The sequence below is a fragment of the Battus philenor genome, unplaced genomic scaffold, assembly GCF_028537555.1.
Source record: "Battus philenor isolate CCGP_79_NKW_IND1 unplaced genomic scaffold, ilBatPhil1.0.hap1 SCAF_19, whole genome shotgun sequence".
Taxonomy (NCBI): Eukaryota; Metazoa; Arthropoda; class Insecta; order Lepidoptera; family Papilionidae; genus Battus; species Battus philenor.
This window is the reverse complement of record NW_027181681.1, coordinates 13323229-13346270: the sequence shown is the minus strand read 5'-3', so window position 1 is coordinate 13346270 and position 23042 is coordinate 13323229. Positions and strand designations below refer to the sequence as shown.

General features: G+C 36.5%; 2 protein-coding genes across 2 annotated transcripts; one reads left to right on the top strand and one right to left on the bottom strand.

Annotated features, from left to right (window-relative positions):
* Nucleotides 1–7593: 7593 nt before the first annotated feature.
* LOC137921457 (pro-epidermal growth factor-like) lies at nucleotides 7594–10260 on the bottom strand. Its single transcript, XM_068764223.1, has one exon. The coding sequence runs from the start codon at nucleotides 9948–9950 to the stop codon at nucleotides 9273–9275; it is 678 nt and encodes a 225-aa protein (XP_068620324.1). The 5' UTR covers nucleotides 9951–10260; the 3' UTR covers nucleotides 7594–9272.
* Nucleotides 10261–10851: 591 nt separating this feature from the next.
* mrn (general transcription factor IIH subunit 4 marionette) lies at nucleotides 10852–22338 on the top strand. Its single transcript, XM_068764222.1, has 11 exons — nucleotides 10852–11152; nucleotides 12838–12942; nucleotides 14582–14713; nucleotides 15883–16068; nucleotides 17289–17361; nucleotides 17653–17760; nucleotides 18257–18340; nucleotides 19069–19271; nucleotides 19969–20083; nucleotides 21147–21287; nucleotides 21913–22338. The coding sequence occupies exons 1-11, from the start codon at nucleotides 11001–11003 to the stop codon at nucleotides 22048–22050; spliced, it is 1437 nt and encodes a 478-aa protein (XP_068620323.1). The 5' UTR covers nucleotides 10852–11000; the 3' UTR covers nucleotides 22051–22338.
* Nucleotides 22339–23042: the final 704 nt, after the last annotated feature.

Sequence of the window (23042 nt, the reverse complement as noted above, 5' to 3'; positions counted from 1 at the left end):
CACTTTAGAAATTATTTCACAAAATTGACCAAACAAACACTTTTATTGATAATCGTGGTCCTTGTGTCTTGGGTAATTTAATTCCGGCCAACCTGATTTAAATTGGCTTTCATATATTACTGTAATCAAAATTGTAGTTGTTATTTCAAATTCCCGGGCATTATTATAATATATTTAATGGAATCAGGCGTTACCTTGCGGAAGTCCATCCAAAAGTAATGATTTTGACCTTAAAGACAAAGAGCGTTCTGGAGCACCGACAAAATTTGAAGACAAAGAATTGGGGGCATTGCTTGAAGAAGATCCATGTCAGACGTTAGTAGAGCTTGGGATAATTGATATTATAATAAACAAAAGAAAAATTGTTGAATTTCATTTAAAAGATCAACTGTTGAGTAAGAAAAGGACCAATATTTAGCCACTTCCGCATATGCAGTGGTAGTCGTGCAACAAAGTGCACCGCTCGCTAGCCCGCTGACAAATGCGCATGCGGCAAACAATGCGAACTACACAACTGCCACCGTCAAATCACTCAACACGTGTTTCACCCTTCCACAGGGCATCTTCTGGAGTTATGTTACCCCGATTAGTGCCAAACACAGAGTTATTATTATTATTATAATATTTTTAAGCTAGATCGGTAGAACTGTCCATAATATTTGCCAAGCGTCTGTTTATCAAAAAGTTTAATTATCTCCAACTTACACGTGTTTTCGTGTTTTCATTGAAGCGAAAACCTGTCAATTTCTTGGAAAAAATTAGCGTCAAAAACTCGACTGACATCTTTCCGCAACCAAAATATTTGTCTAATTTGGACTCGGCAAACTCCGGATCTCTCGAAAAAACCGAATCAAAGAAGGCCTTGGAGGCTCTACCGGAATAAAGACTATTCTGACTGTTTCTAGGACTGAAACAGCGTTGACAAAAATGCGCTTTATCGAACGGAGATAAATTACTTTGAAGGTGATGAAATTGATTTGGGAGAATCAATAAAGAATTTGCAATAAGTAACTTCATCTTACTTTCTAATCACAGTACTATACTTAAGAAAGACAAGGTTGATATTCTAAATAATCATTTAATCATTTAATATGTATTAAAAAAGAATACAAAATTAAATAAAAAACTAATTTTAATACAGTATTTTTTTTGTTTATTCAACTTTGCAACTTTTAACAGAACTCTCATTAATTGTTAGCTTATTATTTATTAATTCAATCTACTATTATATTTCTACTCTGCTTCGCAAAGTATTATTGTGGAACGAAGCAGGAAGAAACTTCACAACAATTTGCCATCAAGGCGATGAACAGGCCCATTAGGAATCCTCCCAGCTTTAGGTAAAAGAGATTTTTATATAGGGAAGTTAAATCTATATCCAGTTTCGATCAAATTGGTCTTTTCTGATATATATTAATAACATACACATGTGATCAGTGTAAATGTTTATATATGTCAGCCGATAGACGGTCATTACAAGGCATAGGCCACCCCCAAAAGATCGTCACGTCACCAGTCTTACCCTGCTCGCATACAATGACTTCCCGTGTCTTTGACTATATCGGTATACCTGTAATATAAATAAATCTATATGTCTTGGCTTGTATGTCTGTTCCAAACATAAGGTTGTTAATAAAAGAGAGAGGCTATTCAGAGTACTTTTGAGTCACACTGAGACGATTTCGCTCACTCCTGAGAGCTTCAAATATATTCAATAAAGTTGTAATATAGACATTTGTTGTAAATGTTAGGTTAGGTTAGGTTAAGCCATCGTCGGAACTCACAGTCGAAAGACGTCCATTATTACATTGGCATCCTTCGTAGATTTATTATACGAAACAATTTCACAAAGTATTAAACTATAAAACCATACAAAGATTTTTTTTATAATTAATTGCCGCCGAAACTGACAGCTTGTTTTTTTCTAAAGGCATAGGTAATGAGGTATTCAGCCAATCGAAAATTTAAAAAACAAGTGCACCCTCGTCGTTAGGCACTTGATGAAACAATGGCGTGATAAAAGCCAGGTGACACGTGCGTTCTCGAATGGTTTTTAGGCCACCCCCGGAGTGCAACAGGTTTAAGAGCTTGAGCGCTGAAGTGCAATGTAGAGCATTTTGCAACTTCCACAGAGGCGATGATTCGTTCAATACTTTGTGTCATTATTCTTGTCCTCTAGGAGACGAAATGAAAAAACAAAAAAACATACACTTGGCAATTTATTTCAAGTGCTTCAGCTGCATATGAGAAAATCTATAGCTGTATATATATATAGGGCTAGATGACGCTCACCTACCCGCTGGACTGATGCAAAAAATTGTGGAACACCACCCTACATGGCTCCAAAAAACTTTCCGAAAACAGAAAACACCCAGGGAAATTTTGTAGCGGTTACTATGATTGGCCCGACCGCCAGTCATAAGGAAATAACTAAGAAGTATCACAGGGCAGGCAATGTCTAGGAATAATTTTAAACGAATATTAAAATCAATGAATTATTAAACCAAAAAATAGGTTTTCAAAATAAATTCTGGCATAAAAATAATGCCTTTGCCCACTTATTTACAAACGACTATACAAATGTTTTATCTTATAATATCTCCTGTCACTGTCAAAATCATCTCACCTTCTACATCATTTCAAAATGTATCTACTTGAAATTAATTTAATTAATTAATTAAAAGAAGGATGAAGCTGTAAAAGCCAAAACTGCTAAAGGCGCGCATCAACATTCGAATATAGCCAAGAAGGAACGTTAAAGATAAATGTTTTGTATTAAATCAATAAATATATTAACCAATCAAACATTAATATTCTACAATCATATATTACGTAGGCAACGTCGCATAAAGCACCTAGTATTAAAACAAAATGAACGACAATTTATTTAAAGGTTATTTAAAACTCATAAATTATGTGTACATTTAGTTTTTTTTTATTTCCACTATACTTGGGACAAAAGCGTACAGGTGTTCAGGCAATAAAACGACTATTCTAGACTGTCACTAATATAAACGTAGCCCCTGTGACATCATTCAAATTTGTATATTTTAAATCGTTTTAACTGTTTTATAAGTGTTATAAAAATGTTGTATTTACGTCAGTCTCACGTAAATCAATCGTTTGACTGGATCATATAAAATATTTTAACAAATACAATATAGATAAGGATTCTGGAGATACTGTACCTTATACATAAAGGTATTAATTATTCGAGAATATAAAATATCATCATGTAATCTCTGTACCTCTTATAGTGCGTTTTAAAAAAAATTGTATATATAATTTATGTTATGTGTGGATAATTTGAGATCAAAATTTCTGAAGTAATAAAGTGATGAGTTTATAACACTAACGCGCACTATGAAGATTAAATTGTAAAGAAAACTATTGAACCAATACAGATTATATATTGAATAACAAATCAAAATCGTAAATAATAAATGAAATTCCCGCCAAAACTTCTGTCAGATTTATATAATTTTTTTATTATTAGCAATTCTTAAAATGATCGATGTATCTGCCTATACATACCATTCTATTAAAGCAATGATAAATTATTTTGATTACCTACGAACAGACGTTTCTATTATCTTATATTTTTGGACTTAGACATTTTATAAAAACCAAACAACATCCCACACGTGGAGGAAACAAACGACAGCGATATACATCAAACAAGTAAATGTTTTAACACGCGATATAATACAGTTTGAACCGTGTGATAAATAAAAGATATTTGCAGATTAAAAAAGACAGTTTTTTCTTCGTTTACGTAGATATAATAATCGTGTATAAGTTCTCCGTTGTCGCGCCGATGTGGGAAAGCACTCTCCCATCCCTCGTTTGTCTCTCTATAATCAATTGTCTATAAAAATAAATGGTTTAGACATTTACCAATAACAAAGATAATAAAAGTTCAAACAAAATATTTCAAATTATGTTAGTAAATGCATAACATTCATTTATTACAAATTATTCGTATGACCTAAAACGTTTCATTCGAAATTTAAATAGTTAATTAAAGAACAACAACTTTTTAAAATTAGATTAAGGTATGTACGTAAAAATGTTTTTATTTTCGAACAATTTTTTTTAAAAAAACTGGCACATGTGGTTTTGTCACTGAAATTAGTCTTATATTTTTTTAAATTCTATTGTATTTATTTCTGTAAATTAAATTGTCAATCTTTACTAAATAAAATATAATAATGGATGCCGTTATTGGAGTTGATGTCTAGAACCCCGTTGATCTATGACAACAGCGGGCAGTTTTTTCGTCGCACGTGCCGCCATCTGGCGCGATCCAGGAAGAGTCACCCGGGCGGAAGATGGGCTTCAAACTTCACTGAGATACTAATCAGGCAATCAGGTGAAGTTGACCGCATCACCAGATGCACTGCGCCCCATCTTGTTGAGCTCGCGTCACGATCCCCGCGCATCATTTACCGATCACAACTTAATTATTTTAATTTGACAATTTTTAACACTTCTTTACGACCCACCAAACTTAAATCAGGAAATCAATTATTATATTGTAATTTACATTGTAAGGTATTTAAAAGACAGTTATTTATATCTAATATATAAAATTCTCGTGTCACGGTGTTCGAACTTGAACTCCTCCGAAACGGCTTGACCGATTTTTACCAAATTTTACATGCGTATTCAGTATGTCTGAGAATCGGCTACTATCTATTTCCTTAAGAGATAAGGGTTTCAAGGTAACAATTTTTTTGGTTTTTATTTTATTATGATACAGCATACAAAAATACATACAAACCTAAATTTTCACCCCTCTACGATCAACCCTTATCTTACATTTGTTAATTAAAAACTTTATTTTTTTTTGCAAAACAACGTTTGCGGGATCAGCTAGTATAAAATAAAATTTTGTGACTTTAACTGTACAGTTTTGGCAATGTATCAAATGATTTAAAACGACTACTTACAACATTTGAAAACTACTTCATTCAATTAGGCAAAAAGACAAGCGGTTCACTTCTATGTGCATTTTGTTTCATATCAATATGTGGCTTTTGGGTAACATTTCATATGGATCATGTACGCGACTCTAGGAAGACTCGCATTTTTTAAATAGTCCAATGAGAGATGGTTAGTATTCCGCATATGGAAATACTCGATTTTTCACACAGCGTTCAATACTAGGTAAAGAAATTCACTAGAAAACGAGCTACAATTCTAGCCCACTAATTTAAAATTAAATACTATGCCTTTGTAGAGTTGACGTGAAAACGCTTTGTGTCACTGGCCACTACAGTCATGGTACTTATTAGATATAAATTATTATCATTCAAATTCGTACGTCGATTTGAATTTAGAAGCTGTCAGGGAAATAGACGGTTTAATTGTGTTCGTATCAAATTCATAGCTTGTAAATTGTTGCTGTAAATATGTAATATATGGTGTAAATCATCGATGATATCTAGTAATTTTACTCGCCATTTAAGAAGTACGTGCACGGTTTGTCATTACCAGTCACATAACCTGTATACCTTCAATAAATAACTGATACTCGTCTTCTGATCGAAAGTATTTTTTTTTCTATCCGATGCTTTTCTACGACCCTAAGATGCGGTCTACATAGATTTATAAAGCACAATATCTTTATAAAAATTAAATGTTTTATGCTGCAAAGTAATATTTTTTACGTATTTTTCGAAAGTGTCAAGTTAGATCTTATACCTTTGAGATCTTTGCCCGGAATAAAGTAAAAAAAAAAAATTATGAATTGTATACCAAAATTTTAAAATGTTCACCAAATTCATAATCAAATCTTTTAAATTTAGAATAAAGATTTAAAAATGTAATTCATAAATTCTAATATGGATTCATTCCACAACATCAAGTAATAATAATATGAAAATGCTCATGTTTAAAGTTTAAAATACGCATATTGTCTTTACGATTGGCAGGAAGATTTTCGCGCGGCAAACATTACGAAGTGGGCCGGCCACGTAGGCATGTTAATTGGACACAATGACCACTGGCCGATGACCATAAAGGATCTCGGCGTGGGCAGCGCGCCGCCGCGTCTAACCCACAGCCAGGAGTGTGACCCGTGAATCTTCAGCGGAGACCGCGTCTCCATCTGTCTCCGCGCAGCCCCGGGGGGAGCGGGGCAGCTCAAGCTACGCCGGTCGTCTTTGGAGCCAGTGGACGTCTCCGGCGCTCGCGTCGACTTGATGCGTTCATTCACGAAGATTTCGACCGAGCACACCACTAAATTACCTTCACAGCCTGCCCCCGTTCCACGGACGACGGTGTCAACCGATAAACACTAAATTTGCATTCGATCCCCAAACAAGCATTTATGAATCGAAGATCATTAACATTAAATTTTTAATAATGAGCCTTAATATTATTGTATAAACACCATTATTCTAAACCTAACATATACTTATACCACGATTACATAATCGGGTTATTTGATATATAAACATAGGTGAGCGTATGAAATATCCTGTTTAATCAGAAGTCGTTCTATTAAGACTAAAAACATCTTTAATTTATATATATCGATCTATACAAAGTTAAGAACAACTGTAGAAATATTTTAGTTTCTCTGTCATATGTCACTGTCAAGGAATTTATGTTTCAATATTATGAAATATTGTAAAATATTGCGCGAACATTCATTAATACGAGTGTAAACACCCATTCATAATATTTATTTGCGTACTATAAATTATGCATGTATTTACAAGGATGTATTAATTGCATATATATTTTATTTATATATTGCGGTATAGACGCGGGTACATCCCTAGTGATGCATCCTGCCTAATTTCGGCTAAATGGGTGAGTTTCATCTGTATTGAACTACTAAAAGGGCTTTAATCTACTTCGGAGCGGTTTCTATTTCGGTCGTTGTCCATCCATCGGGTGTTGCGAGCTATTCCGGGCGAGGCAGGTTTTCGGGGAATGTCAACAAACCGACAACCACTCATTCAATGAACTCTGTGCAGGCGACGCCGGTGGCGGACCGGTCGGGTACCTATTCATAAAAATATGCTCCCAGTAGCTCAATGGCTAGTTGCCGTTGCTTTGCGCTTACTTTTTTTTTTATCCCGCCTCTTTTGTGACGCACGGAACGCTTTATGTATTATTTCTCAATCCGTTTTGTGAACGCTTCACAATTAAAACGTACACATTCTATTTAACATAATGAAAACTGAACTATATTTACTGTAAACTGTCAATTTAATAAATTCAAATAAAAATAATAAACATTAATTAACTGTCAAAAATAGTGTGCATTGTTGACAGGATATGTCAAGATTATTTTTTGCCATTTAGCTGTTATGTATTTAGCGATTCATAAGTATGTTTTACACAATATTTAAATGGTGCAATGTTGCCACGCTCATTGAAATTAACCGATATATCTGTTTTCATAAAAAATGGGTCAAGATTGCAACAATTAACGTATTTGTTAGGTTTAGTCATTTGGGCTATTAACAGGCATTGTTCTTACAAATATTTAGTACTACGATGATTGTATACTTTGTGTTGTGTAAAAGAGCATAAGGGCAGTGGGTTTCAATTAAAAACATTAAATAAGGATTTAGTTTCGTATAATTTTCTTTTAACAAATGATCAATAGAAAACTGTATAATTAACAATGTAGCGTCTTAACAGATACTTCAAAATTATTAGTGATGTAGATAATATTTTACATATACTTTGGAATGTTGATATAGACCGTCTCGTATCGATAAGGACGTCACTAGCGACCGTACGTCAAATGGACGCCTGCTCGCGGCTGACCCATGGCGACGTAAACAAACAAGTGGGATCTCCACGGGTAGTGTCGAGTAACGGGAGCAGAAGCTCGCCAGTGGCCAACCCCGAAACAGGCGTCCTCACAACTCAAACTTTGCTATTTTTTTGTTTCCCTCGCGGTGTCGGCCGCCCAACGTTCGAAAATATATTTGAAAGAAACCGTCAGATGTGATTAGATTACTCAAATGCAAAGCTCAAGCCCAAAGCAAAGGTAAACAAGTCCAGACAGAGTGTTCAATGAGACAATTAACCGAGTGGAAACTTCTAAACGCCAGCGGCCCACATCGCAGGGACTCCTTTTCCATCCAATGTTTTACGATTTTTACTAAGACGAGAGATTCGAGACGAGATTACAATAGGGAATAAGATATGCGAGGCTGTGCTTAGCAAGTTTTAAGATGCAACCGTTACATGTTATGAGGCAACTTGGATGCTGTTCATACTCAAGTTTTTTTTTTAAACTAAATAAAGCAGTCAATAAATAAATGTTTATAAATATCTAATAAATACCTACACGGGCTATATGTACAGAAAGCCTTCTCGCTCCGGCCATGCGCTGGCACGAACGAATATATTACAGCTTTATCCCAATGGGATATCCGGTATAAATTAAAAAGTAAAGCTGCCGGCTTAAGATTCGTATTACAAAATAATACTGACACCAGTAAATACTCTATCCGCGAGATGGAATGTGCGAGACCATGCCGGGCACTGCGCCTAGGAACTCTGCTACTCGCCGCCCCACAAACAACAAATTCATCACAATTCTATTTAACATAGAACAAGTACTAATAAATACAATAAACATTGATTCACAAGTACTAATGCAGCACTGCAGGCCCCTAGCCCTGGGCCTCTAGTGAGCATCCCGCCCCACCATGGAACCCTTTACATAATATTACTAACTATATTAACAACAATTGTTTACATTTAACATCTTACACATTGAGACATTTTTACACAGGTATAGAAAGTAATAACATTGAAAAGTCATGGAGCGGGCACCTACTGCACATTTGCTACAATATGAAACAATAACATGCAGCTTCTGCAACAAAACCCTCCGCACCCACAGAACAACTCCCCGCCCAGACTGGAAGCCCCTCCCGGTATTCCAACATGAACCCAACCAGTCTGAGCACTAGCCCCTGCGTGCCCCAGGGCAGGGGCAGCAACAACATAACAAAACATCTCTACTTGAAGCGAGTAGCATAAGGTACATTTTCACAGATGTCAACACATCCATTACACAGAACATGAACAGAATACACGGTACAATTCACAGTGAGAGACCGAAATTTACATTCACACAACGCAACCGAACAGCACGGATCTCTATATACAAAAGAAATTCCTTCCAAATAAATTATAAGCTTCGTAAAATAATTATCACATAAATTTTTCTTATCTCCGTTCCTCCACATAACTTAACACGAACTCTATGTACAGAGGCGGCGGACGGAGCGCTAGCGCGCCGCGCACAGCTGCACGCGCCCGCGAGGCGCCGCCACAGCTACAAGCTGCACGGCGGGAGGAGCTCCACGCTCCTCGCCGAAGGGCGGCGCCTTCGTGCGCCGGTGCAGCCGGACCCACGCGCCGAAGCAGACTAGAATCGCGAGGAACACCGCCACGGTCGCGCCGCCCGCGATCGACGCCGTCTCCATCATGAGCTGGCGGCTGGTGAGCACGTACGAGTCGTCCAGGTCCTTGAACTCGCAGCGCTGCCCCACGAAGCCGCTTCGGCACTCGCAGTTGTAGATGGGACTGTCGGAGATGACGACGGTGAAGCAGGAGCCGCCGTTGAGGCAGTAGTACTCCGAGTAGTCGGGCTCGCACTTGAACACGGGGAACGTGACGTTGAGGCGCGGCGCGGGCTGCGGCTGCGCCGGCGGGCGCTGCGGGCGCGCGGGCCTCGCCGGCCGCTTGGACACGGACGACGAGCACGCGCCCGCCAGCGCCCACGCCGCCCACGCTGCCGACGCCACGGCCCACCACACTACCAACTGCATGCTGCGTGTCCCGGCGCCCGGCGCGAGCGGTACACCACCGTACACCACTTTGACATCGGACGGTGACTTATGCCAAATCCGAGAGGCGATGACATGACCGCTTTCGAATTTCGAACTCGAACCCTTCGCTCGCATCCGCGTCGGCGGGCCGCCCAGACATGTTTCCTGTCTCAACTTTTTTTTACGTCGACGATCACTCGCTCATGACGGAGGCGCGGTCTACGAGCGCCCGAGATATCGCATCGATCCCTCGGCGAGCATGTCGGGAGTAAAACGCAAGACACGAAGACAGCACCGGAGTTCGCGATTTGTAATTGTTCACGGAGCACATACACTCAATGTCCCGTTGGAAACGAAATACACAAAATGGTGCTGAGCGGACCGGGAGCACACTGCGCTCGCAGTTGTCTATGCACGACTGACGAAGAGCGTCCACTGCGTCTGCCATCTGCCGACGGGAATGAACGCGGCGACTCGCTCCCCCGCGCCCGTGTGCGTGCGTGTACCGACGCGAAGCTCGCACGCACACACCGGTACATTCACTTTGTGTGAGTAAACCTTTTTTATTCTGCATGGGACAAAGAGATGAAAAAAGAATCTTTGGAATGGAATTATAACAGGCATTAAGTACTACCATCTATTCTCTACAATTTTGAACCTAAATGTTATAAGTGGGATCAGTTTAACATTTATAGTTAGAACATTTTTGAAAGTTAGATGTTTGTTTTAATGAATGAAGCATCTTTGAGAGTATTTTCAGAATATTGTATGATGCCATCCAAATAACAATTAAAATATTATATACAAAAAATATATATGAAAAATATTCACCAAAATGGACTGATGTTTTTTTTTTTAAATCATTGATTATGATTTAATGAAACATAATTGGTATATAATGTATGTTATCTGTAATCATTTGCCGCTTTGTATTTCATTTTTATTGCATTTATAAAATATTCATCCAGTTTCCTGTTATCATTTCTTATTTTCTTAGTAAACTTATAATACGCAACTTCGTAAATTTAATTTTGTATTTATCTACGTAAATAAACGGGTTTTGACATTGACAGTGATTGGTTTGATTCGTTAACTTTGTTATTTTTCTGTTCTGTTATATTTTGTGTTAAAATTTTGTTTTGACTCATTGAACCTAATGTATTTATGTTGTGAATAGCACTGAAAATGTCGGAATCATCGAAATCTTCAAAGTCTTTAAATCTAAATCCTTCTCCGACATTGCAGTGCAAAAATCTTCATGAATACCTGAAAAGCCGGACACCGCAGTTTTTGGAAACTTTATATAATTATCCAACGATATGTCTTGCTGTTTATCGGTTTGTATTCTATTTTAAATCTACAAAAAAATATTATTTAAAATCATGTAAGACTCGATTAAAGACATGTGTATTATTCTCAAAGGCTATCTCGAATTTTAATGTGTCCAAAAAAACTTTACTATCCAAAATTTTGTCGATGTAGTACAAAAGTAGTACAAAAGTCATAAAATATTATTAACTGTTACCAACCATTTGGATTTACAAAATAATTTTTAAAAAATATAATCTTTTTCTTCATTTACAAATTTATGCCATTATTGTATATCTAGTGTTACTTTTGTGATTATTACTTAAGTGCATTTAGCAATTAAATAAAAAACCATTAAAAATTTGCCCATATCAATATAATGAGAATTATTTCTAGAAGTTAATATTTAGTTTAATTTTGATACAATCAATCATAGTATAGTAAAAAATAGACTTTTACAAAATGGCAAGTTTTGAGATTATTTGGCCAAACATTGTGGACATTTTCGGAGTTAGCAAAATGAAATAACTAATTGAAATTATCTTTTAATAGGTCTTATTGCTATTTGCATGTTTTGTATATGTTAAAGCATTTTTTTAAAACCTTAATAGAACTGTCATACCAGATCATAACTTTAACATAAATTTTTAGATCAAGTTAATATATGTTCATAAACATGACAAAAGGTTGATCTGGGTATTTTATTATCGCATTGGAGGCTTTTAACATTTCTTTATTATTTAGTTATATATATAAGTATGTAAATATCTAAATAATAATGAAAGAACTAATAGAGAAATAGAATTAATGGTTAAGGAGAATGATGTTGGCTTTGCTGACATCACAATGCGCTTTTAATACAACCTTCAAATCCAGAGTGAATAGGTTTCTTCAAGATAAGCATGCAGCATCATAGATCTTGTAACTGCTTAACATCAACCATTAAAAAAATTACAATGTTTTGTAGAATTACCTATATTGTTTTAGCCTATAAATGTCTACAGCTAGAGATAGGCCTTCCCAAAGATATCTATGGGTGATATACTATAATTGCCACCTTTAGCAGGCAGATTGATGTTTATAGTGTGGTTTTGTAGTAGGCAGAGGATGCTGCTGCCCATCATCTATATAATTAGTGCACAAAGCATGAAATATATAATATTGTGTCCTGGAAATGGAACCTATGGTCTATGATTGCAAGTCTATTCTCTACCACTGAGCTAGCACTGCTAGCAATCTTCTTGTATTTAACAAATACTTAGAAAGCCTTACAAGTTATTTATCTTTATTGTATGTGATTCTTTGTCCACTTTCTTAGTGTTTTTTGTTTTAATAAGTATATATATTTGATTGTAAATCTTTTAGTATATATTATATGCACATTATTTTGTGGGAAATCCCTGCACTACCACGAGGTAAACACTTGTTATACAATTGAAATGTAATTGTTTAATATGTGAAATCCAAACATATTATAATACTCGCCAGTATTCCACATATGTTCACATGCCTCCCCCTAATTACCACATACCCATGTACATAAAAGTACAAAATTCTATTAATATAAATCCAGAATTATTTTCTATTGATATTTATAAAGCAATATCGGTGAATATATTAAAACAAAAATGCAGATGACTAAATAAAAAACTATTTCTTGAAGAAATATCAAAATTTATTTTATATATATGAATATATTTTTTCTTTATTCCAGAGAACTACCAGAGTTGGCTCGACATTTTGTCATTAGGTTGCTGTTCGTGGAGCAACCTGTACCACAGGCAGTGGTCGCTTCATGGGTCTCCGCTACACATGCAAAGTAACTAATCTTTATACTTTATTATTGGCCTTCTTAAATATCTATGGTACTAGCTATACATTACACGTGTCTAAAATTTGTTCACTACAAAATAGTATTACAAAATTCATTCAAGGAACTATATTATTCATTGTGCAGTTGGGCATCCCATAGATAATGCACTGGCTGAAAAAAAATATTTTGAGCCAATAATACTTCCATTTAAATACCAATTAAACACAGATATATTGCCAAAGATGAATGTACTCTAACCATTTGTTATAGTCCAACACATCTGCTTATAGTCCGTCAACTGATTGTATGATAGAGGAAGAGAAAAAATGAAAAAAGTTGATCATAGTGTGTGGAACATAATTTGTTGACTCGTTTACATGATTGATATTATAATGTACACATTAAAATTGTTTCATAGATCTTGTAAAGAGATTCTGCCAACAGCGTGGGCAAATTGATGTTGGATTCATTTCCTTCCTTCGCTCGCCTGTGGTCCACGCAGCCGTATATACACATGAACACTACATAACTCTACTTGAGTAGAGCACTTTACTATAATCGAATGACTTTGTACTACTGGAATGCGTCTGTCCAGCTTCTGTTTTATTTTTAAATTCATGGACCCTTCCACTCCGTGAACTCAGCTCCGACGAAGCTGTACAAGCCCTCAGGCAGTACATCATTAATAACTATTATGGTATGTTATGGTATTAATGCACTGTGTGCAAACATTTAAAATGTGTTGCTTAAATTTATAATAAATAGAAAATTATGACAATTCAATTCCTTCAATACATAATTTTTAAAGGTAACAAATGTTTCACAGGTCTGAGTGTATACATATTCGTAATAAAGTTCCACAAAGTTTTTTAGACCTCCCATTCCTTTGATTCAAATGTTAAATTAGATGTATATTATTAACATGTTGAGTGGTATGTCAGCAGTACGTTTTGCTAGGTGACAGGCTTGCAAATGTTGAGGGTCAAACATTTACCAGTTCTGTGGCAACGGTGCATTCACTGTTTTAGTTGGTAGGAATTTCACATGACTTTCCACCCAGAGGTCAGAGTGCACTATTTAGACCAAAAAGATGAACAATGGAGTTGATCATCTGGATCTGTTCTACAAGATCTGCTGATTGTTTCTAGTAGGATTCCATGCTTGTCTTGCCTATTATTAAAAAAAGACCAAACTCAAACCAATTAAGGTTACCACTTACCAACAGCAAGAAAAGCGAACAAACTCACAGCTGTCTAACTAGAAATGGATCTTTTCAACAATTAAAACACCTCTTTATAGACATAAGAGCTATTTTTTAGTTTTAATATCTGCCAAGAGATTATTTTCGGTTTTTGTTTTTTTTTTATTATTTGATACTTTAATATTTGATAGTGTATTTGCCATGTTATTTTTTTTAAGGTGATGCATGTTGTCTTTTAAACTAAAGGTATACCTTGTTTTATATGGTATTTTCTTATGCTTGTATTATATTTATTCCCTATCTACTTATACTCTATTTTTCGTGTAATATTTTTTGGAAATTAATGCAGTTAAAACATTTCTGACTTAAAAAGAGAAATAAAAATAAAGATTACATTGTCAACAAAAAAAAAAGTCTGGATAAAAAAATAATTTTCTGTTGCAGGGAACAGAGCAAATCGTGCGAGGCGTTGTCAGAATTGTCCGTGTGGCAGGAGGCACCAATACCAGGAGGTCTGCCCGGCTGGATTCTAGCGCAGTCCTTCAAAAAGAACCTCAAAGTAGCTTTATTGGGAGGGTAAGTTTGTGAAGTATTATCACCAAAATTTGACATTATCATCATCATAATATCAGCCGAAAGACATCTGCTGTAAGGCATAGTTTTCCCCAAAAGATTGCTACCATGTTCGGTTTTCTGCTTCATCCTTCAATTTCCCTGACTGACCTTCAATTTTCCTGCTGACCTTAAATTTGTTGTCGGTCCACAAAAAAATTAAGCTGGTTACTTCCACATAGATTAACAAAAAGAACTATGTCTTTAATTGTGTAGAAGTAGGTTAAGTTTTCCCTCTCCCTCGCACATGTATATTCAGTTATGTCTCATTCTCGGAATAGGCATTCACTTCAGGCAATTATCTAACATAAATTTGCTCTCTTTAATTAACCATCTCTTTGTACTTATTTAATTAAAATTAATAAATTATTACATTCTATTTCACAATTGATGTACACACACACAGGCTGGTTTCGCTTAAATGGAGATATCGTACAATATTGTCATAGAGATAATTATTTTACATATATTTTTATTTATTATATTTGTTTTTCTTTATGTTTTTGTAATTGATAAATGTTTTTATCCTTTGATTGATTTTTCATTAACATACCGTTTATATTTATATATTTTTCTATATTTATATATTCAATAATAATTATTGTGTAATGTATATGCATTGTATATAATGATTTTCAATATTAATTTACCGTACATTTTTCTCTTTGAATTTTCAATTTTAAATTTCTTTTATATATTTATGATGAAACTGTTGCATATATACTTATTAGATCAGTAGTTATTGCCTGGCTAATATCACTGCTACCATTTTGGGAAGGCTTAGCCCTGGAAGAATTGGCGAAGGAAACTCCAGCACCGCTTCTGTCTAGATAGATCAGGGGTTGGTATTTCCTGAGTTATATGATCATGTTTTTGACGAGACCGGTTGGTAATCTAATGGCGATGACGGTGTGCTGTGCACGTGGCTTGTCTTATAGTCGTCTCGTCGCCTGGAAGCTCAAGTACGTGTTTTAGGACGGTGCAGAGTTTGAATGAACTGGGTGTGATCGTATTGTAGGTGGCAACACCTACAATCAATGAATTTGTAGGTTCGTTTGGCGTTCATGATTTTGCTAATGAGGTCTGAAATGAAAGACCAGAATACATATACTTATTAAATATTATGTTAATAGTGGAAGACCATGGAGCATGTCTTCATCATTGGAGCCCGATGGCAAAGCCCGAGATGTAGCGTTCCTGGACTCATATGCCTTGGAGCGCTGGGAATGTGTGCTTCACTACATGGTGGGCAGCGCTCAGACGGAAGGCATCAGTGCTGATGCCGTAAGGATCCTGCTCCACGCTGGTTTGATGACTAGGTGAGTGTGACTTGTAGCACTCAATACTTTTTTTCTTTTTTAATATCATGCATTCAGTAGACGAATTATGAACAGGCGTGTTAGAAGATATAATTTCATAATAATAATGTTTTAAGTGCTTTATTATGGCAATTGTTTATTGTTTTCTTTGAAGTACAGGGAAAAATGAAATAAAAAAAAAATTAAAAAAATGTGGGCAACACATCATCACTCTCCCTAATTATTTAATAATTAGGGAGATTATATTTTGTGACCACCGCACGGTGATATGGAGTTGCCCAATGTCGAAAAAAGTAAAAAAAAGCAATATTTTTTATCACATGAGTGTACTTTAAAAATTAAATTACCTATTTTATACAGGCAAGACTGAAAAGGACGTGATAATTTTTAAATTTTTATTCTTTCAAACAACATTTCTTAATTTTTTATAAGTGGAATGCATTCAACAGAGACTTTTATTGGGAAACCTGATTTGTTCCAATGGTATGTTTAAAAAACATTCTATAAATGAATTATATGCCAAAAATGATAATTATTTTAAAATATACATGTGTTTAAAAAGTAATTTAAAATTTAATAAAAAAAGATCTTAAAACAATTTAAATATAACAAAGGACTTTTGAATTTTTCATTTTAATACTATATGTGATATTGCTTTTTATTATTCCAAATATATTTAATATTAAGCTTGTGTGTTTGGCATCAAGTCATATTGGCAAGTGACTTATACTCGGACAGTCCCAGTGTAATGATCAATAAAGAATTGAGCCGGGGAATTACCTGACCCGGAATTCCCCGGGACTATATTGGGGGAGCTGGTTTTCAATATCCAAAATTGAATTTTACCGACCTTCCAGATTAGTAAGTGGAATATAGTTGTGCACATTTTTATTACTTTTTTATGTTGCTTTCATTAATATTATTAAAAATTAAATTTCCTTGAGTGATCTTCACGGATTCCTCGGCTTAAGAAACACTATTTGATTTTTGCTTTAAAATATACAATATTTTTAGTTGAAGTGACATATCAAATGTTGCCCAATACTGACAGATGTTTTATTTACTCTGTGATTTGTGTTAAAAAAAATTCAATTGCAGTTTATACTGATGTCTTTCACTTTTTTTTGTTCTTTTCTTTCTGTTGGAATCTTCCACGTGCTTAGAGGAAAACAAAATTTGCTGTATGTTTAAATTAATATTTCGTGTTTCTGTTGCTATAGAGATGCAGAAGACGGTTCAGCTGTCATAACCAGAGCTGGTTTTCAGTTCTTGTTGTTGAGTACGGCTAAACAGGTGAGGATGAGGCATTAAATATATCCTTAATGCAATATACAGGGTGATTGGTATCTCAATTATCAGCAATTTAAAGTTTTTATACCTTTTTAATAATGACTAATAATTTTCTTGCAGTACAGTCTGCAATGACAGATAGTAAATAATTAACTTCAAGTTGATTTTGATTTTTATTGATTAATAGCAGATGAGATTTTATACATCACTATTATAATATTAAAAAAAAATTCTATATACAGTATCAATCCGGACGGTTTTACATATTAGTTAATACAAAGTATCCGTTGCCAGGTGTGGCTGTTTCTCCAGCATTACCTGCATACAGCAGAGAAAAGAAGTCTAAGTGCAGCCGAGTGCCTGGCCTTCCTCTATCAGTTAAGCTTCAGTACCCTGGGGAAGGTGAGTGGTTTTTATACGAATAAATTGTCCTTTGAAAAGAGTCAATCGGCTAATTTCGTCTTCGTAGAGCACTATCTCTGTCCCACATTACCTATGTGACGTTTTGTCAGTCGTTGTATTTCGTGCGACAGAGATAACGCTTAACGAAGATGAAATCAGCCGATTGTCTCTTTCCAAAGGTCGATGTGCAATATTTATTGCCGAGTACTGTACATAGCATAGAAGCCTGTAGGTTCTAGAGACCACGAACTTGTTAACTTAGGACAATAATCTACAATGTCAGAAAAGAAGTTCTAGAAAGTTCTATTGGAAATTCATGACAAGACGTCCATGTCTTGTGGCTGCAATGTTAAATGATGATTCTTGTGACAGATTAGATGAAGGTCGCTTTGAAGTATCACTGGGGGAGGACTTTTTCCAGCTGTGGAAGATCGGTTAAAATGATGATTGCCTAGGATTTTAGAGAATATTTATATAAATTACGTTGTTGAATCAGGACTACAGCACGGAGGGCATGAGCAACAACATGCTGGTATTCCTGCAGCACCTCCGGGAGTTCGGCCTCGTCTACCAGAGGAAGGTAACATTAGAAATCTATTGCTCTAATCGCTTTACTATTGTGATATGACCGAGTTTGTGGTCTTTTATCAGATCAGGATGTGTTCTGAGGATTCCATCATACTTTCTGTTCGGCAGATTTTTCATTACTTGATTTTTCTTTATTGAATTGCTGTTTTTTATATCAACTCCTGTCATGGTTGGACATGGTCATTATTTTATATATAAGGCTCAACACATCTGCGCATTTTTCTAAAACTACCCGCGTCAATGCATAGTATGACGCAATCAACTACTAGCGACATCTATCGGTGATGTTTGTGGAAAAAAATTAAATGAGTCGTTTTAATTTTTATCGCGATTGTATATCAATATAAAACCTCCTCCATTTCCAAAAAAGATGCACGCCATGCTCCTCTCTCTTCCTTCTTAATATCTTCCATCAATTTCTCTTTTTGTCTCTTCACAACATTTTGCTTTCCTTTTCTTATATTTCTTTTCGTATTTCATCACTTTCTCTGCAGGATAATTACATTCACGTTTTCTTTTATTTTCGTTTGCTTATTTATTAGCCGTAGTTTAATATTAATGTTGTTTTGTTTTGTTGGTCGACAGACTGTCGTGGTCATCTCTCCGCTTCCGCTCATTGGTCCATTCACTTTTACGAATAATATATAAAAATCATTAGAAAAGTTATTACACTGGACAGTAATTATTAATTTAACATTTGATTTCGGTTTGTCGGATTAGCGTAAAGCGGGGCGCTTCTACCCGACGCGGTTGGCGCTGAACATAACGTGCGTGCGCGATGGGAGCGCCCCCGCCGTGCCGCTGGAGGGGGGCCCCCGCACGCGCGGCTACATCGTGGTCGAGACCAACTACCGCGTGTATGCGTACACGCAGACCAGCCTGCAGGTCGCGCTGCTTGGACTCTTCACCGAGCTGCTCTACAGGTGCATTACACCCCACCACTCTCTCTTATATAGACCCCCTCACCTTTTGACATGCAAACTACACTCTGTCATATACCCCCCCTCCCAACTTTTACATGTTCATGTACACCCTTTCGACTCTCACATGTACACACACACATGCACGCACGCGCACACGCACGCGCGCACACACGCACACACATAAATATTCACACACACACAAACAAACATATATATATATATATATATGTGTGTGTATGTGTGTGTGTATATATATATGTTAAAGTGAAAGTGTGAAACTCGTGTCGAGTCCAGTTTTAAATTGCCCCACTGTGGGATATTGGTCCCACGTCGGGAAACACTTCTCTAATGTCATTTAGCCTACTAGCTTTAGTTAGTCAATATAAGGTTGGTAACATAAAAGAAGGTGTCCAAATGAAAGCTTCACCTGCAATGATGACTCCGTTCTTTGGATCCGTGCACCAGGACTAGGAGAGCTCGCGGGAGAGTCCTGACTGCATGTGTGAATATATATATATATATATATATATATATATATATATATATATATATATATATATGTGGGTGTGTGTGTGTGTGAATATGTGTATACGCGTAAGAATTTTAGAAAGGCTAAGGTGGTGGGGGCATGGCACATAAAGGGTCGAAAAATAAATGATAAAGAGAAATAAATGTACCATGACTCTTGTATCCGCAGGTTTCCGAACTTAGTGGTGGGGGTGTTGACGCGAGAGTCGGTGCGGCAGGCTCTGCGGGGTGGTATCACTGCGGACCAGATCATCCACTACCTGGAGCAGCATTCGCATCCGCAGGTGACCGCCATATACCACTCCTGGGTTATCCAAATGCACGTCTCTTAGTGATAAGCCTTTGGGGATGTATGATCTTTCTCACAATTCCTGTCTTCTTCTCCTCTTTTTCTCTCCATGAGGAACACAAATTCATAGACGATTCCGTGAGGGCTTTCTGATCTTGACAGTTCACTATGTATGCACTTACAATTAGATCTGTGTTAAAGGTTATGTTTTTTCTTTTTTCTTGCCCCTGTTGTTGGGGATTCCCGTCTTAGGTTACGAAGGGACAATATGGTCTTAGTAAATTTAACAATGTCTTTTTAATTAAATTAATATTTTAATAAAGGTATTGTCATAAATGACTTCATAGAAGATGGTACCACAGTTTATGTTCTTTTCTTTCAAAATTCTTTATTTCAAGCAGTAAACTTACAGGCGGTTATGAAACTATATTTATTTATTTACAGTTGTATTAAACAATTAAAGGATCTTAATAAGAAGGGATAAAAAGCCGTGCGGTCAGTACCATCAATTTCTTTGTAAAATAATTTAAACACTGACCGACCAAACCCCAGAGAAAAAAAAACAGAGAATTTACTTATAAAAGTTTAAATAAATGTAATTTAGACTTAAAAGGGAATTTAATATACCACTGAAATATATTATGTTCATGTCAGCCGATAGAAGCCCACTGTAAGGCATAGTTCTCCCACAAAGACACTCAGGATATAGATCTTGTCTGTATCCAGCAATTCCAAATCATCGTACAAAAATTTACGAAGAGATAAAGTGGAAAAAAAGTAGCAAAAACCTCGACAGTTGCTTTTTTCAAAAACCCAAAAAAGTTAAATTATCAATTGTCATGAAGAATCTTTGTCATTAAAATATGGTTCAAAATTTTAAACTTGAATAGAAAGTCCAGGCTACTAGAGTTTACTCAAATGGGGGGTTTAGATTTAGTAAGATATTTCCTGGTTAAAATCAAATATTCCCCTCTCACCCCCCGAGCCACTCCCACTGTAAAAAGTATAAACTGGAACAACGATACGTCAGTTACATTATATGGGAACCTGTTGTTTAGATGATGAAGTCTGAGAGCGCAGGCATCAGGGCGACGTCGCTGCTGCCGCCCACCGTGGTGGATCAGGTGCGGCTGTGGGAGGCCGAGAGGAACCGCTTCACATACACGGAGGGAGTCGTGTACAACCAGTTCATGTCGCAGGTACGCACTCACACCACGTCACTCAGTTATCAGACGTCCACTGTTGGACACAGGCCTGTCTCACAGATTAATACTATCAAGATTTAAAACTTGAAAATATTTTATGATTACTTAAATGTGTATTGTGGCAATCTATTACCAGCGCCATCTATAGGCCATATCAGAAGTTATCGCGTTCGGATAGACACTCACGCATACATGTATGCATATATATGTAGAAAGTCGAAGTTCTGTAGGAGAGTAATAAAACGTTCATTTATAAAAAGCCTTTTACAAAATAAAGGTAAATAGAACATTCCGCTTCGTCCCATATATGTGTCCCGTTGCACGGCATAGGTCTGTCCAAAGGATATTTATGGGTGATATACCAAATTCACCAGCTTGTGGGCGATCGCAGTGAGGTATTACGGTAAGCAGAAGTCGCTGCCCATACTCTGGAACCTGGTTTGTGAGCTGTTGCAATCTTTTGTAATTAATGCACAAAATATGAATCAGTCTTTTAGACTGTAACCTGGGAATTTGCAAGGAATTGGAAATTGCAAGTCTCATTCCTCTACCGCTGGGCTAGAATGGCTCTGGGTGTTATATACAAGTATAACGTGTTGTGACGTCACTGTGTGTACAGGCCGACTTCACGCTGGTGCGTGACTATGCGCGGGCGCAGGGTGTGCTTACTTGGCAGAGCGAGCGCACGCGCACCGTGTTGGTCACGCGCGCGGGTCACGAGCTGGTGCGTCGCTATTGGCGCAAGCATTCATCTTAGCCACGCCCATCGCCCATTTGCAGCCACGCCACCTGCTTGATCGTGATTGAAGGCTCCGCGAATTTAAGCGAAGGTACATTTTATGCGCGTTAGTCTATATTTAGATAGTGGTGGCACAATATACTAAGAAATCATCTAAGTTAAGCAAGTTAACAAAGTTATAATCGAACACCTACTGACTGTAATACTAAAGTTAAGATGAAATGTTTTATTACAAAAATTTTGTTATAGAAATAAAAATAAATGAAATATCGTTGAACTGTTTATGGCATTAAAATTATACTATACAAGATGTTTGGTTCTTCTTCTTTTCAGCCGGTACACTCCTGCTATAAGGCATAGCCCCCCCTCCCCTAAGATCGCCACGATGACCGGTCTTGCTGCCCGCGTCCAGCGACCTCCCGCGACCTTATGTCGTCGGTCCACTTGTGGAATGCCAACCCACGCCGCGTCTACCTGCTCATGGTCGCCACTCGAAAATGTTTTGGTCCTACTACTTCCTAGAGCAATATCAGTGATCTTGGTTCATCTGCGGAACTCATTTCTGATTCGATCTCGCAGCAAAACTCCGAGCATAGTCGTCTCCATGACCCTATTATGACGAGGTCTCGGATCTATATGTCATCACCGGGAACACACTTTGTTTAAATACCTTCATCTTGAAACATTGCGGTATTTTAAACTAGAAATATATAATTTGAATAAAATGTAAAATTAAGGCGTGAATATATGGTATATTCAGAATTCAATGGCTTCAAATACCTATATAATTAAATAAAATCTAAGTGCCTGTTTGTAATATTAAAATGAACGCTTTTTTCTACATTCATATGAATATATATACGGTACATATACCAAAATTATGCTTTTTATTTTTTTCTGTCTGTCTGATTTGTTCCGGCTAATCTATGAAATGGCTGAACCGATGTTGAGGGGACATTAGCAGGTATCTGATGTAATAAGAAGTAACTTGGCTATTTTTATTTTAGAAA

Bases quoted from the DNA above. Each gene is read 5' to 3' on its own strand.
- mrn (XM_068764222.1), top strand. From the start codon at position 11,001: ATGTCGGAATCATCGAAATCTTCAAAGTCTTTAAATCTAAATCCTTCT. The intron at 12,943-14,581 runs GTAACTAATCTT...TTTCTGTTGCAG, and splicing joins GTCTCCGCTACACATGCAAA to GGAACAGAGCAAATCGTGCG. The intron at 19,272-19,968 runs GTGCATTACACC...TTGTATCCGCAG, and splicing joins TTCACCGAGCTGCTCTACAG to GTTTCCGAACTTAGTGGTGG.
- LOC137921457 (XM_068764223.1), bottom strand. From the start codon at position 9,950: ATGCGAGCGAAGGGTTCGAGTTCGAAATTCGAAAGCGGTCATGTCATC.